Source organism: Siphateles boraxobius, unplaced genomic scaffold (assembly GCF_051911475.1).
Source record: "Siphateles boraxobius isolate OS27281-9 unplaced genomic scaffold, OSU_SipBor_1 225, whole genome shotgun sequence".
Taxonomy (NCBI): domain Eukaryota; kingdom Metazoa; phylum Chordata; class Actinopteri; order Cypriniformes; family Leuciscidae; genus Siphateles; species Siphateles boraxobius.
Window position 1 is genome coordinate 140214 of NW_027508839.1, and position 17951 is coordinate 158164.

Consider the following 17951-nt stretch of genomic DNA (forward strand, 5'->3'; position numbering starts at 1 on the left):
GTTCTGATCCACACACACTTGTGTTCACCGCTCACGTTCACTCTGGCAGTGTGTGTGAATGATAAAGCGTTTCTCTCGGTGTGTGTGTGACGAGTGTGTGACAGCAGTGACCCGTCTGTCACTCACACACCGCAGGATAAGGTCACGCACCAGCATAAGAGCCGTGTTGATTTATTTATCGCTGTTTGTGGCCACTTCACAGAGCGACACGCCAGTCACGCTGAGCCTCGCTCCTGAAATATTCAATAATGCTGTCATGTGATCAGAGAAGCTGTCGGTTCACTGGATGATTCACACATGGCCAGGAGAGTCCAGTATTAAGGCTTTTTTGTCAGTAAATCTCAATCAATCATAATATTGGCTCGTTTAGAGCCTCAAGATTTCGGCCTTGTGGGAGAAATGGAATAAAAATGGAATTTAAGTCATTTTTGATAAATATATATAATAATAATAATATATAAAAATAAATAAATTGATTAGACATAATTTTTTGGAATATGATGAATATGATTTGTTGTGGTTGTTTGCGCACACTTGACAAATAAAGCTCATTCTGATTCTGATTTTTTACAAATTAAAATTGAATGACAAATGGAGTCTAGAAAAAAATAAAACATTTTTTTATTTTTTATTTAAACGGATTTAATTTATGTTAGTTTAGTCCTGAACCGGACGCTAGAGTTGGCGGGAAGAGAGAAGAGCTCTGATTGGCTGAGTGCAGCCGGTGGGCGGGGCAGAGACATCACCAGCGTCAAACACACACTCTCATCCTAAAACCTCATTCATGTTTATGTTTAATTCCATTCAGACTTTGACATCAGAGATCATAAGCATCATGTTTTCTCGAGATGTTCAGTGAAAAATGACTCAGAACTCAAAGACTGAGTTTGAGTAATATGATGGCAGATCCTGTGATCATGTGACTCACGTCTTGCGTTGAGGTTGTGTGTGTCCATGAAGGAGATGGCCTCATCACAGCTGGTTCCCTGCTCAGCGTAACTCTTGTCCATGGAGTTCACCATCACCGTCATCTCCTGCCTCGTGTTGCTCAGCGTCTCCTTACGCTTCTTCGCCAGTTTCCTTCATCAGAACACACATCAGCAATTACATTCAATTCACATTCAAAACATTGCTTTATTGGCATGACTATAAATACAATATTGCCAAAGCTTGGAATACATAGAATAATAATAAAAAACATCAAAATATTAAAACATAACTTAAATTTAAATAAACAGTGTAACAAATTAGAGATCCCAGTCTCAATCTTTCTCTGGTGCTTTTCACGTGCCGGTCAAAAATTACCGTTTTGTAATTTTTTTAATGAAATTAATGTAGTATATTTTAGTTTGATAATGTTTTTTTATTAAATATTTTGTTTTTTTTAGGAGATTTTATGATACTACATTATATTTACGCAGTATTTATAATCCATTTATTAACTTTTTGAGCATAGACCTGAACATTTATTTTCCTACTTAAACTGTGGTAAATCTTGAATGCTTTAAACACAGACTGAAGTTTGATCTCTCCTCAAACACGACACTTGCCAGATTATTGCTGAAGTGAAAAAAGTTTTAAAAAGTTGACTTTAAAAAAAGTTACAGAATTTTATGTTTATTGTTATGAAAACTGCACAAAAATACTATTTTCTATTTTTATATGAAATCTAAATTTTCAAAAGCATGTTTTACTCTGAAACTGCAAAACAGTCCAAGCCATAAATCTAAACAAATAGAGTTCCAAATGTGAGCCTGGTATCGTTAATAAATGAGCGTTCAGTGAGATGTTGTTCGGCTGCAGTTCCACACGCTTCCACTAGAGGAACTTCCTCTCATTCATTTCCAGTGCGATATTTCTGACCGCGAGGAGCACAAGTGTGAGTCATTTTTTCAGGACCATTTATCCGGTTCGAATCATGCTCATGATTTTTTTTGTGTGTTCACACAGCAAGTGCCAAAAGTTTCGTACCATTCCGATGAAGTAAAAAATAAAATTAAAAAAAGATGAGCGAGGAGCAACAGAGGGTTAAAGTGAGCATCATGATAAGAAGGCATACATTTATTTTATTAGTCATAGCCTTTTAATCAAATACGTTGAATAAGAAAGTTGTAAATTGAAAACAAATTTCCCAGCATTAGTGTGTTGGTAACAATAGGTTTAGCTGTGTCTTTTTCCTGGTGTGCATCTACAGGTACATTTCATCCTGAAACTCAAGAAAGGCGACCGCATTAAACAAACGCACGGCTCACAGTTAGTCGGGAGACAGTATGGCCCTTAAACACTCGTCTCGTTCCCACTAATACACACTCCTGAGAGCTCGTGTCACAGGGAACTGGAACTGACTGTCTCTTCCCCACGACACACACACACACACACACACACACACACACACACACACAGTCTCTGGGAGCGTTTGCCTCGGGCACCAGCACTTCTGGGACAGAGCTGAGCTTCGACTGCTCACACACTCTCTCTCTTCAGCTCAAACACACACACACACACACACACACACACACACACACACACACACACACACACACACACACACACACACACACACACACACACACACACACTCTTCAGCATTAATTAAGGGAGTCTGCAGGCTGGATGTGGCGTGTTTGGTGATGATGACACTCAGTCATGGGAAGCTGATGCAACTTTAGTTTGTATTTGGGTTAACAGTGCTAAAGTAACAGATACACGTAATAACCTTCTGTCTAACACTTGATGGCGGCTCTGTCAAGTCTTGGGACCTGGGTGTGTGTGTGTGTGCTCTTTTATATCAATCTTTCATTTGAAAGTCACATGTCTAGTATCTGTAAAACCACATTCTTCCATCTTAAAAATATTTCTAAATTATTTCTAAATTACGTCATATCCTCTCATAGCCTGGCATACCAGACACACATCAAGATGTTAAGTCTGGAAACTCACCATTGGCATGCCTCAATCCGAGGGCGGGATAAACGGTTGTCTTTCAAATTCCCTCTGCACGCAATAGGATAGCGCTACAACCAATCAGAGCAACGAAGAAGGAGACAGAGCGACAGAGTCAGAGTCAGAGCAAAGCCTTTCTTTGTTCTTGTTTCAAAGAAAGTTTAACTTCAACTCCTCCAGAGTCGCGGCCGAAGAGAAAGACCGCTGTTCTCCAGCAGCCGCAGCCATTCTGTGTTTTCAAGTATCAGTGAACCGTCGCAACTCTGTCGTCATTATGTTAAGCCCGCCCAAACGACTCTATACACGATCTGATTGGCCTGATCAGTTTTTGTTTTTTCCAGCTCGAAAGTCAACGGAGAGTTGCTAGACCACACTAGCTGCAAAATAATTTTAGGTGTGTCTAGATTTCTAGGCTAATGCCCTCAATGACAAATGCGGAACAACTAGTTCATGTGTTCATGACATCAAGGCTAGATTATTGTAATGCTCTACTGGGTGGTTGCCCTGCACGCTTAATAAACAAACTACAGCTAGTTCAAAACGCAGCCGCTAGAGTTCTTACCAGAACCAGGAAGTACGACCATATTAGCTCGGTTCTGTCAACACTGCATTGGCTCCCTATTAAACATCGTATACATTTTAAAATATTGCTGATTACTTACAAAGCACTAAATGGTTTAGCTCCCCAGTACTTGAGCGAGCTCCTAACCCATTATAGTCCTTCACGTCTATTGCGATCTCAAAACTCCGGCCAGTTGATAATACCTAGAATATATAAATCGACTGCTGGCGGTAGATCCTTTTCCTATTTAGCACCAAAACTCTGGAACAATCTTCCTAACATTGTCCGGGAAGCAGACACAGTCTGTCAGTTCAAAGCTAGACTAATTTACGTGGAGATGATAACGTTTTTCAAAAATTTTCAATGCTTGCACCTTAGAACCCATTTCAAGATTTGCGTTCTCGAGTGGCAAACACTGCTGTCGTGCAGATGAGCAGCCGGAACACATTAAGGGTTTTAGTTAAAATGTATTATCACTGTAAAGCTGCTTTGAAACAATCTATATTGTTAAAGGCGCTATATAAACGAAGGTGACTTGACTAGATGATATCTGTGAAGCAGATCTCTACTGAATAATATCTATATGTTTATATAGTTCAGTTATGAAACTCTGGAGGGCGCGGTCTGATTTGTCCTTTATTATCTCATCATTACCACATGGCACAAGCTGATTGGCCTCTGCTGATATTGCAGCCAATGAGATTGCTTGCTCAATATTTAAATAGTTTGCTGTAAGCTGGTCCTGCAGAGTTCCTCTGAACCCCTCCACCTCCCCAGCTCCACCCGCCTAGATCCGCATTACCAAATACAAATGAAGATTGCCATTTGCTCTCTCTCTCTCTCTCTCTCTCTCTCTCTCTCTCTCTCTCTCTCTCTCTCTCTATATATATATATATATATATGTGTGTATATATATATATATACTGTATATGTGTGTGTATTACTTTATATATGCAATATATACATATACTGAATTTTGTATATATACTGAATTATGTATATATATATGTGTGTGTATATATATAAATATATATATATATATATATTTATATGTGTGTGTGTATTACTTTATATATGCAATATATATATACAGAATTTTATATAATATACATTTTTCAAATGTTTTCTTTCAAATAGGCATCTAAAATAATAAACTAAGTGCAATCCAGTTTTGTCAAAAATATAGATTTTTCAATACATATCGATACTGAAATATCTGAAACTCTTCAGCAGGATACACAATATCAGCTGTGTGTTCTCGCTCTCATCTCTCCGACAGCTAGTTGACACACAAACCCGCGTCTCTTTACTCACTCGTTTCATTTGCTCCGGATGAATATTGTTGGTGTTGCAGGGCTTTAATTTCAGGATGGGATGGCGCATATTGAGTCATCAATATGATCATTTTTCTCATTCCGGCAGATTTTGTGCTCGCACTCGAAGTGCGCATACATAAAAACAAGTATATTAGCTATATAAAACAGTATAATGGCTCTGTGCGTCAGGTCTTAAAGTGACAGCAGCCTAATACATCGACTGCCAAAATTCTGAGATAACATTAAAAATATATATAAGGCAGTTTTTCCCTATGGTATCGATGTCAAAATTGTGGCCAGTGAAAACCACTAGCCACAGTGACTACTGAGCAAGAAAGATAATGTCAAGCCCATATATATTCAAACAAATTGCAATTTTTTTACATTAGATTCTGAATAATACACAGGGAAATGAAGAAGGCCAGAGAGTGCCAGATTTCTGGCTCTGGCAGACGATACATTGGCACAAACTACACAAGCCCATAATCAACCCACCTGGCCGAGCGAGCGCTAAACCCACAGCCTGACAAATGCGTTTAATAGGAACTGTAATACGCCATCTGCACATGGCAGTAAATGTCCTGAACTCTCCCGAGTGTTGCAGCTCTCAGCTCGTGTTCCGGCATCTGATGGCCGAGCGCGGGCTCTCAGGGGTCTGCCGGAGGGGACCGCATCTTTAATGGAGACCGGATGGATCAGGCCCAGCATTAAGTGGTCTAAAACAGAGCGCCGGACCTGCAGCCGCACATTAAACATAAATAAATGAAAGTGAAGCCTTTTCTCTGCCTCTCCTGCTTCACCCGATTATCTGCAGAGGTCACGGCCATCTGAGCTTTTTACAAATGGAAAAAAGATGGATGCTCGCCATCAGTCCGGAGGGGATTTTGAGTGAACGCACACACACACACACACACACACACACACACACACACACACACACACACACACACACACACACACACACACACACGCACACACACACACACACACACACACACACACACACACACACACACGCACACACACGCACACACGCACACACACACACACACACACACACACGCGCGCGCACACACACGAACACACACACGCGCACACACACGAACACACACACACACACACACACACACACACACACACACACACACACACACACACACACACACACACACACACACACACACACATATATAACGGCTGATCACTACTCAAACAAACCACATGCACAACTATAACAGGAGCGATACACTCACGCACAAAGTAAAATTCACATTCAATTTCTACATAGAGGAAAATATTTTTCTGTGTGCTGGGCAACAGTTAATCGTATCCAAAATAAAAGTTTGTGTTTACATAATATATGTGTGTGTATACTGTGTATAATTATTTTTCTATATATAAATACACACACATGCATGTATATATATAAGAAATATTTGCATACTGTATATATATATATATATATATATATTATACATATTTTTTATATTAAATATAAATATAAATATTTTATATATAAATAACACATTTGTCTTAAATATATACATTCATGTCTGTGTGTATTTATATATAAAAATAATTATACACAGTACACACACATATATTTTGTAAACACATACTTTTATCTGGGATGCGATTAATCGTTGCCCAGCACTAATTTTTTTCTGATAAAGAATAAATCTATATATACACCTGATCAAGCCCTTTCCTGAAGAAATGCGTATGGAGAACATGAAGCTGCTGTGAAAGTGTTTGCTCGATTCCACCTGATGATGATGCTGATGCAACAAGAAGTGCTTGATTGTGTTCCCAGCAGAATGTGTGTGTTGGGTTATATTTCCCAGTGTCCCGTTACATCAGCTCACAGATGCTGAGCTGTTCAGAATCGCAGCTCTGCTCCAGGAATAAACTGCACAAACACACCGAGACCTGTGCCGTAATGACCACTCATCAACACTGTGATGTGTACAGCTCAATCTCATCACTAGCCTTCAGTTTCACAGGGATGCGCCATCAAATGCAGCAGCCACAATAAAGTAATTGTGAATTGTGCTATTCTATTTAAATATACCAAAGGTTTCTGTTTACAACGTGTTTTTGTAGCGTTGAGCATTGTAACTAATCAAAGTTAAACGCATGAACACAAGCACCAATCAGAGGCGTTCAAAATGTATCACTGCGTCAAAGAAACTTCCTAACCCTGAACGAGTCAGCGTTTTTGAAACATTTTAATGAGTGAGTCAATGACACTTGTTTTGTTCCCGAATGAATCAGTCCTAATGAGTTGAAAGATTCAATGGAAAGATTCAATTCTGAATGAATCAGTGTTTTTTTAAATGAATTGGTTGAATGAATGAATCAATGACTCACTCGCTTGATTTGTTTCTGAATGAATCAGTGTTTTTAAATGAATTGGTTGAATGAAAGATTTTATGACTCACTCACTTGATTTGTTTCAGAATGGTGTTTTTAAATGAATTGGTTGAATGAATGAATCAATGACTCACTCGCTTTATTTGTTTCTGAATGAATCTGTGTTTTTAAATGAATTGTTTCAATGACTCACTCATAGACAAAACATTCATGATTCATCACCAATTATTTTCAAGTAACTGACTGCTGCATATTATATATAGTTTATGTGTGTGAAAATAATACATATGTCTGGCACTGATGGTTCTATGAAGAACTTTTAACATCCATGGAATGTTTCCAATGTTCTTTATAGTGGAAAAAGGTCCTTTTTATTATTAAAATGTTCCTCACACCAAGAAAAAAATGGTTCTTTTAAGATCTGATCACTGAAAGGTTCTTTGGGGAACCAAAGATGGGTCTTCAATGGAATCACTGTGAAAACCGTCTTATGGAGGCTTTATTTTTAATCTATGCATATATATTCAGGATTCAACGATACAGATTTATGCTATATAAATCTTGAAATGTTCCTGCAAATGAACTTGGTACAAAAACACAAACAAAGCCGTTTCTTTTGCTCCGCATGCATGCTAATAAGGCATATGCCCGTTCCTTCATATTCCAACTGTAAGCTAATTTATTTTCCCAATTATTCCGATCTGATTTACTACAATGGGATTTGTGAGTTAATAACACTTCAAAGTGCAGAGATCTGGAGACTAAATCTCTGGTGCAAACAGCGGCTTCAGATTTACAGCGCCTTGTCATCATCTAAATTGGCATACATTTCAGACGCCGGTATCAGCAAAGATTTGTCTTCGAGCTGACATTCTCACGCTACACTTAAAAACAAATTAGAGTCTCTACAGAAAGCCCTGGAACATGACAGAAGCACAGCAATTACCGAGCAGCTCGTTCTGTGGAATCCAGTGTGTTCAGAGACACTCCCACTCGTGAAACACTAATGACTCGAGAACACACACTCGGGTTGAAGACGCAGCGAACGCTCACATTCCCTAAAGAACAACAATACTAGTGATGATGATGAGCGGAGGGTGAACACAGGGTTAAAACTGCTGTATTTGTGTTTCACTCCATCGGCACAAGGATTTAAAGTCAGCGGTAAATCAAAACAGACGATTCTTGTTTTTGTTTATTAATGGAATATTGGAACGTTTATTCTACATGATTTATCACTATTGTTTTAGACTCATGTTCCTGGTAATCTTGAATCAGAATAACTTCATCTGTTCTCTTCTCTGATGATGAGGGCGGAGCAACCTGTCACTCACACGAGATCCACCAATAGCAAAGCACAACCATCCAATCAATTCCCCACAGACACAATCAAGCCCCGCCCACATGTGTTCTTGTTCCACAAGCATTTCACTCGGATATACGACACAATAGAGGAGAAAATATTCCCTTTTAATGCCCAATGTAAAGCCTAAACTACTACTAAAACACAGGTGTGCGTGTTGTACATCATAAACGACAACGTTGGCATCTGCTTATTTTAACTTCTGTAGTTTAAAATCTTAATCTTGTTGACGTCACAGTATGCTATCTTGAAACCAATAGCACATCAATGACTCAGAGTCTCATAATTATTCATGAGACAGCATGTCCTTATCCAATGAAAGGACGCTTCTCTTAATTATTCATAATGGCACGAGTTCATATATATATATACTCAATGCAAAAATTCAAACAGCTGTGCAGTTATTGGCACATTAAATTATAGCTGTCATAGGATACATTTGTGTAATTACGGTGAGCTTACAAAACCATGCATAATACTTGAGATGATTTCATCGCATGTAATGTTGAACTGCAGCATGTTTTTTGGGGGCAATCTATGAGGCTTTTAACTCAATGAGAGGGAATGAAAAGCGGCAGTTGACCTTTGACCTCATGCTAATACGCTAACAAAGCTCCCCGTCGCGGATCCATCTTGTTTATTCAGTGCCGTTCCATATGGTGTTCCGCTCAACATCTCTGCCCAACGGGACGCTAATCACTCCACCGGTTCCTTCTCATCGTCTGCCTCACCAGTCAAACTTAATGGATGTTGTCATGTAAAGTGTGGGTTTAAATGGCCTATTGAGAGAGCGTCTGTAAACCCTCACCAGTGAAAACTAGTCCCACACACTCATATCATCAATATTTACATCAGATTACAAACAGCAATACTAGGATTAGTGGTGCAGAATTGAAAAACCAAAGAGCAAATAACTCCTCCTGTGGAGAAAATCCAGCTTTTAATGTTGTTTATGTGTCTATGTGGTGTTTTTAATACGCTTTAAGACAAATCATGTGTAAATTCATAAGTCGACAGCATTGCTGAGTATTTTCTCCTTAAAACTGCAGTGAACCAAAGACAGTCTCAAAAACACGCTTTGAAATCGCTGGTGTTTCTGACGTCACAAACTACCTTGTAACCAATCAGATCAACGTGTGATCGACAACCAGTGGATCTCTGAGTGAGTGGAGGCGGGGCTCATTTGCATATTCATAGAACCACGCATACTAAATGAGGCAAGGGTGTCGAGTTACATTCAAGATATTTTAAGAAATGAAGAATTTTTTTTCAAGGAAAAATTTTAAATATGTAATTTAAGTGATCAACGATGAGTTTTAAGAGATACAATGATTGACTACAGAGGGACTTTAACTATGTGTCCACATTCTGACACACTGAAGAGTAATATTCAGTGTTAGAGGTTTGATCGCGTAACTATCAACACTAGTACTAGTGATGTGTGAGACAAACAATACTAATAAATCACAGTGATTTATGATATATAGTATTCATTACTTCAATTAGCTCATCGTTTCTGCCTTAAACTATTCCATTGTTTAAATGCATTTTTTTGCATAAATTATTGAATTTTTTAATACATTTTTAGCTAACTGTGATTTTGTATATGTACATTTCTGAAATACATAACTTAGCGAGTCACCTCTGATAATAACAGATCACTGTAAACTGTAATATGTGTATTGTGAAAAGCACTATACAAATAAATCTGTATTGAACTGAATATATTCTTTGGAGACTGTACGAGGTGTCAGATAATCTGTTTATGATGCAAACGCTGCTTCATTCATTCTATTTTTGCTGCTGACAGACTCGTGGGTTTTCTAGTAACTCATGTCATCCAGTATTTGGTGGGATTGTGTCTATATTTTGTCAGATACTTGTCTACAACTGATCTGGGTCTCAGAGTGGTTTGAATCCATCATATTTTCCTTTACAAAGGAATGGAGTCAGGACACATCATGGTTATTTCATGGGCGTCTCGGCGCTGAAGCCTGACAGAAGGAAAAGCCGGTTCCTCCTCATCCGACATGTTCAGACTGTCTCTGTCGTTTATGCATCTGGGACTGAGAGAGATTGAACCGCTTCCCAAACACCAGCAACAGCCTATTTCCTTGCAAATATCAGTCTCACAGTAAAACTAAGAGTGAACCCAGAGAAAATGGGAAATAAATGTGGAATTGTATTACCGAGGTCATTCAATAAATGACAATTAAAGAAGCCAGAACCCAATCAATGTAGCAGCACATGCAGGAAAAGCAAGGAAATGTACATACAATTAATAAAAAAAAACAAAAAAAGCTGCTTGAATGTTGATTATTTTCCTCATATTCTCCATTGTTGCGGCTCCTCTCTTCCCAGTCTGTCAGTAACGCTCTGTTTACTTCCTGTCTCTATGAAGCCCCTCCTTCTGAAAAGCACACTGTGCACTGATTGGTCGGCTGGATCAGTGTGTTGTGATTGGTCGAGCGCTTCGAGTGTGTTTGGGAAATGTCCCGCCCCTTACCATAACCGCCAGTTTAACACACTACTAACTAACTCAACCAGGCCCCGCCCCTTTATTCTGCGTATGAATTATAATAATGAGGAATATTGTGACGTGTTCGTTCCCGGAAGAAACTCAAGATACAATGGAGGCGTTTCAGGAGTTCAGAAACACTGACACTGATAAGTCTTTCTGCTTAAAATTTTACGTTTAATTCAATTCAATTCAATTCACATTTATTTGCGCTTTTCTCAATACGCATAATTTCAAAGCTTTGCAGAAAATGAGTCCATATTACAGTTTATAGTGATCTGTTATTATCAGAGGTGACTGTCTAATTATGCATTTCAGAAATATAAATATACAAAAACAAAGTTAGCGAAGAATTTATTAATTTAAACAATGTAATAATGTAAGGCAGAAACAATGAGCTCATTGAAGTAATGAATTCTTGTTTATTAACAAATGATTATTCAATGTGTTACTTGCCATTTCTTTGAAGATACCTGTGTAAATAGTGCAAATAGTTTCTACCCCAAGTTTGTTTTTTCAGTCTTTAAACCGTTTCAACAACATTCATGTCCATGAACTCCATGAAGTTCAGTTTTATATGGAGACGCAGAAGCTTCAGTTTAAAAAAAGTTTTAGCAGATAATGTGTTTTATTCTTCAGGAATGGCCTCCAGTCATCGCAGGACAGAACGAAGGACAAGGTAAAGAACACAAACACCTTCCCGCTGCGCTTCTCTCGACACACACACACTCGCTGCGCTTCTCTCGACACACACACTCGATGATTCAGCGCTCATGCATATCTAACGCCGCTGGGCTACTTTAGTCACTGTCCCTGCAGACTCAATCCTCAGACCTTTCCATTTCTATTTTCTCACTTTATTTCTTTCAAACATAACCCGAGACACTTTCTCTCTCTTTCCTCTCCATTTTTCCAGGCGTAAACACATCCATTTGAAGTTTAACCTGAACCCCTGCAGATAGAGCGAGTCTGCGCTGATAGCCCTGGAAAAAAGGCTCTTTTAAACACAAGTTTCTGTGTTTCTGCAGGAGAGGAGCGTAAATAAAAGCCCCCGTAGAGATCAATCCCGAGTCTCTGTCCCGAACAACAGAGGAAAGCCTTTCCGTTCCTCATCTACAGATTTAAATCTATGCGTTCGGCTGACACTGACGCGAATGTGAAAAAGCCGCTCTACACAGGGGGACCGAGCGCTGAACACTTGGGGCCCTATTTTAACAATCTGAAACGTAAGTGTCAAAGCACAAGTAACTTTGTGTGCGGATCCCGGCGCTGTTGCTATTTTCCCGGCGGGATAAATGCCTCTTGCGCCTGGCGCAAATCTAAAAGGGGTTGGTCTGAAGTAGCTTCATTACTCATAGGTGTGGTTTGGGCGTAACGGGAAACAAACCAATAAGAGCTTTATATCACATTCCCTTTAAGAGCATGATGAACGAGGTGCGCTTGTTCCATGGCGCAATACTATTATAACGGCGCATTTACCAGGCGCTTCAGAACCGGTTCTCAGCCGAGGAGATCGATGTTCTCGTCAGGCCGTAAAAGAAAGAGAAGTGACATTGGGGATGGGACAAACCCACTCAAATTAGCTTCGGTTAAAGATGCATATAATAATATGGGTAAATGTGTAAGCTTTATGCCTATTTTCCCCATCGTCATGGACACAACAATGATTTCCCTCGTGTTTTAATATTTATCCTTATAATAATGTATAATTTGCAAAAAGTTAAATGCATCTGTGTAGATGAGAGAATCATCTACAGTGTATGCGCGTTGTTCACACTCTTTATTATGGCCAAGCATGCGCGCTTAAAATAGCATCTGAATGTACGCGCAACGCGCCACTGACTTTAGACTAGGTTTTTTCTGGTCAGTGGCGCAACTGTTTTATAGAACAGCAAAATAGCATGAGGGAAAGTTTGCGCCAGAACACGCCTCCTCTTTGCGCTGAACCGCCCCGGGGAGCGCAAGTGTATTTCTTAGTTAACCGACGTGTGTCTGTGGAGGGAAAAGTCCGCTTTGCGCGGGTGCAAAATAGGAATGATACATGCGTCAGTGTACAAAGTCATTTGCGCAGGGTGCAAGATAGGGCCCTTGGTCTGAGATGACAGTAATAACCCAAGACACTGCACTGATTTTATTTACTCAATGTTATGAGTACAGTTGTGCACACTTATTATCTGTGTTCATGCTCTCCTTATAAAACACACTGAATATTCAGGAATATTATAGATTTGACGGCACTGATCTGAATGAGGACACTTCTGTCTGTCTGCTTACATTTAAAGATGAACACAAATATGCAGGCTTAAAAACCACAAGTTAAGGGAAATAAGTGGAGTAGGAAAAGTTTCATTTGATTTTGAGACCGTAATGTTGTTTATAAGTGGAGTTACTAAGGCAATATCTTCACTAGTCACTATTTGCTCATACCGTTACAGTAATAATTATAACTTAACAGGGGGTTTGTGCAGCCAGGAGCAGCTTTGTAACTCATTACGCATATTTGTACGACATTCATGAATGCAAACAAACACAATAAACATTAAAAGGAAAAAAAAATAGATGGAAATCCCACAGACTTGAGGGTGCAGAATAGTTCAACCAACCAAACACTCTAGCAACCACCAGGACATTTCAGCAGCCACATAGCAACACCCTAGCAACCACCCAAACACTCTAGCAACCACCAGGACATTTCAGCAGCCACATAGCAACACCCTAGCAACCACCCGAACACATTAGCAATCAACAGGACATTTCAGTAGCCTCATAGCAACACCATAGCAACCAGCCGAACACTCTAGCAACGACCAGGACATTTCAGTAGCCACATAGCAACACCCTAGCAACCACCCGAACACTCTAGCAACGACCAGGACATTTCAGTAGCCACATAGCAACACCCCAACAACCACCCGAACACTCTAGCAACAACCAGGACATTTCAGCAGCCACATAGCAACACTCTAGCAACCACCCGAACACTCTAGCAACCACCAGGACATTTCAGTAGCCACATAGCAACACCCTAGCAACCACCCGAACACTCTAGCAACAACCAGGACATTTCAGCAACCACATAGCAACACCTTGGCAACCACCCGAACCCTCTAGCAACCACATAGCAACACCCTAGTAACAACCTGTACATTTTAGCAACCACATAGCAACACCCTAGCAAGCAACTGAACACTTCAGCAACCACCAGAACACTTTTGCAACCATATAGCAACACCCTAGCAACAACCAAACAAGTGTTGGTGATGATGACTGAAGGGTGCCACAGACATAAAAATAATTTCCTAAAGGACAATAAACTAAACTTAACACAACCAGAACATTTTAGCAACCACATAGCAACACCCAAGCAAGCAGCCTGAGCACTCTAGCAACTACAAGAGCATTTCAACAACCACAGAGCAACACCCTAGCAACCACCCCGAACACTCTATCAACCACCAGAACACTTTAGCAACCACAGAGCAACTCCCTAGCAACCACCCAAACACTCTAGCAACCACATAGCAACTCCATAGCAACCACCCAAACACTCTAGCAACCACCAGAACATTTTAACAACCACATATCAAAACCCTAGCAACCACCATGAACACTCTAGCAACCATCAGAACACCTTAACAACCACATAGCAACACCCTGGCAACACCACACCCTATCATCATGGCATGAGCATATGAAAACACCACTAAGATTTACTCAGGAAAGTGTAAAAACTATTTTACAGCATACTGATATAGATGTATATGATATATTGTATTATGCAGGTATCTACGAGAGTTTATTCGGACTATATACGTGTATCTTCTGAAGCAGCACTTTGTTTGACAGCAGAAGCTGAGGTTTCTATTAGTATGTATGAATGATGATTTTAGAGGTGTATTGAAACGAGCTGTCAGCGCGCCATCAAACATACAGAGGTCAAATACACATTCCCACTGACAGACCAGCGGGAGTCTCCCAGCATTCCCGAGGCCATGCACACTTCATGAAGCCCTCGTTATACCCTACTTCATTCCTATATGCTGATTAATTATTAGATTTAATTTATTACAGATCAAAAGACCTTGAGTAAACTGGTCACTTCAGCTCATTCACACTTTTAAAGCTGAACTCAATAATCAAATCAATATAAATTTGGGGAAAAGCTTGATTTGTCAATGTAATATGATGTGTTTATGTGAATGTGCTCTTCAGGCATGAAGGATTATATGACGTGGAGAAATATGAAGATGTAATGTGTTGACAGATTAATGAAACGGTTGCAGGTGAAGCTGAAATCTGCAAACATCTGCTGTCTGTCAGAGAGAGTCATATTAACTGCTTATGATATCACTCATCATAACCACGCAGTAATCACGAAGTGTGTGTGTGTGTGTGTGTTTTCCTGTGCGTCAGTCTCATCATGTCCATTAAACTACCATCCATCGCTTTCCTCCACTCAAACATCTCTGTTCAGCAAATAAATATTTGAAAGCTCTTACAAATGGAATAAATGTTTGTGTGCCTTTAAATAGAGGCAGAAAAACATGTACTTTCTATTTAAAAAACTCTGAGATTCACAAAACAACATTTCTAGGACGACTGAAAATCAGCCAAAAAACACTCTTTACAAAAACAATGCAATGAACTTTGGTTCAGTTAATTAATGATAAAGTTATAAATTACATAGCGTATAACAGTTGATAATAATTTAGAATTACTATTTTTAATTCATAAAATATAGCTCATATTACATACAGCTTATTATGGCTATACACATACAGAGCAGTAGCAGTAAAATATACTTTAATTGTGTTAGTGCAAATTATTACGACGATTTTATCAAGTAAATAAACATTTTTATGTAATTTTTTTTCAGAGTATACAATATTTAAATACATATTTAATAATAATAAAATAAAATAATATATTTAATATACATCATATTTAATAATATTTAAATACGTATTTGTAGAACTCAATAAATAAATAAAAATTCAGCATTTCAGTGTATATTTATATTAAACTATATGATGCATCAAAATTGAGCTTCAACTTAAGCTTCATATTAGAGACTTATATTCTCTATGTTCTCTGAATATTGTGATCCGACAGAAAAACAGTCTGTTGAGTATTTTTGTTGTTCTCGTGTGATGATGAGGCACAGAACGGTGTATTAATATGAGCAGAATGAAGAAACCTGACTTGATCTCAATCTAAAACACCAAACTCCCTTAATTCCCTTCAGTAGCGCTGACCTCTGACCCTTGACCCTGATCGACCTCTCCCTTTGAGCTGAAGTAAACGAGGGCGGCGCTGATGTTTGACGCGCGTTTAAACATTATGATGTTAATAAAGTGATAATATCTGCTTTATGCTTGTCTTCTGCACAGAACGCAGTGTGTGACTCTCTCAGGTCGAGAGCTGACTCCCGAGATCTCCTCCGGGAGCTTTATGAGGATTTGCGCTCTAAATCCCCCGGTGTGCTTCACACACACTTTAGTAGACGTTAATTAGACTGTAATTTAATTATGGAGTCTGATTGCTGTTGGAGACTCGTTTCCAAACTTTGCTCTTCTGATCCCATTAGCATTTAGAGTAAAGGTGTGATGATTCCTGACGCTCGAGTTAAACGAGAGAGAAACAAGCGGCTCTATGTTACAGCAGACTCAAACAACGCCAATATTTAAGGCAAGAATACAATTATGTCAAATTTTTAAATATTGGATCTGTCCTTTTTTAATTATATGACAAATGAGTCTGTCCACGTTCAATCAGAGATATAATCATGAGATTTCATTAATTACTAAACTGTAAATAAAACAGATTATTGGAGTACGTTTTACAATTTAAAGGAGTGTATAATGTACATCTTTCACTAGATGTAGAGTGTGTATGTGAAGTTTTAGCTTAAAACACCCCACAGATATTTTTATATAGCATGCTAAAATTGACACTTTTTGAGGGTGAGCAAAAACGCACCATTTTAGTGTCTGTCCCTTTAAATGCAAATGAGCTGCTGCTCCCGGCACAGGGGGCGGAGCTTCCGTTTACCTCACACACACATGCACTGAAAATTTCAAAAACTTTTAGTCTTTTATGATAAAACCAAAGTCAGAAAATGATGAAGAGACTCAAGAAGAAGTGACAACATGTAGAAGCAACAGGACATTTCTGAACGGTTAGTTGATGAATTTATGTATCTGATGTGTAGTTATCTTATAGTCATTGATTAGCATATTATGTCATGATAATCTATAAATCGCGTTCCCAGGAAACCATTTACACAATTTTACCATTTACATAAACCATTCTGGTTTATGTAAATTTCAGGGTTAGTGATGTCACTAACCCAGGAGGAAGCTCGTGTAATAATAATAATAATAATAATAATAAAATTGCGTCGTAACTTTGCAGATGTTTATGCCCAAACAGCAACATTACACACTAACTAAAGTTCGAAAAGTGAAATCATAATCAACCTCCCCTTTAAAGGTGCAGTGTGTGACTTTTAGCGACATCTAGCGGTTCGGTTGCGAGTTTACACTAAGAGCTCAGCCCACCGCTCACCCCTCCCTTTCGAAGAAGCTACGGTGGCTAAAACGGGACAAACATCGTCGTCTGAGACGGCAGAGAATAGCCAGAGTAAACCAAGTTTCTGTACCACAGTCCATTATAAACCACATCATGGATAAAGTTTACAAAGCCATAGTCAGGTGAGGATCAAGGGTCTTAATACGTAATATAATAATAGTAATCAGCTGATTGTCTCACGAACGTAACCAGCACATTTCTCCCCACATAGCAAACCCATAATACAGCGAGGGAGAACCACATGAAACTATGCAACTATATATTGTTTCTAACAGGGTAGTAAAA

The 17951-nt window shown here is 39.0% G+C and overlaps 1 protein-coding gene across 15 annotated transcripts in view; it reads right to left on the minus strand.

The window, feature by feature from the left end:
- Nucleotides 1–17951, minus strand: part of LOC143747542 (receptor-type tyrosine-protein phosphatase mu-like) — a 281363-nt gene that overhangs the window by 49367 nt on the left and 214045 nt on the right. For all 15 annotated transcript variants that reach the window (XM_077240349.1, XM_077240347.1, XM_077240345.1 and 12 more), the window contains one exon: nt 929–1080. In XM_077240349.1, coding sequence (XP_077096464.1) covers nt 929–1080 — 152 coding nt within the window. The remainder of the gene's footprint in view (nt 1–928; nt 1081–17951) is intronic.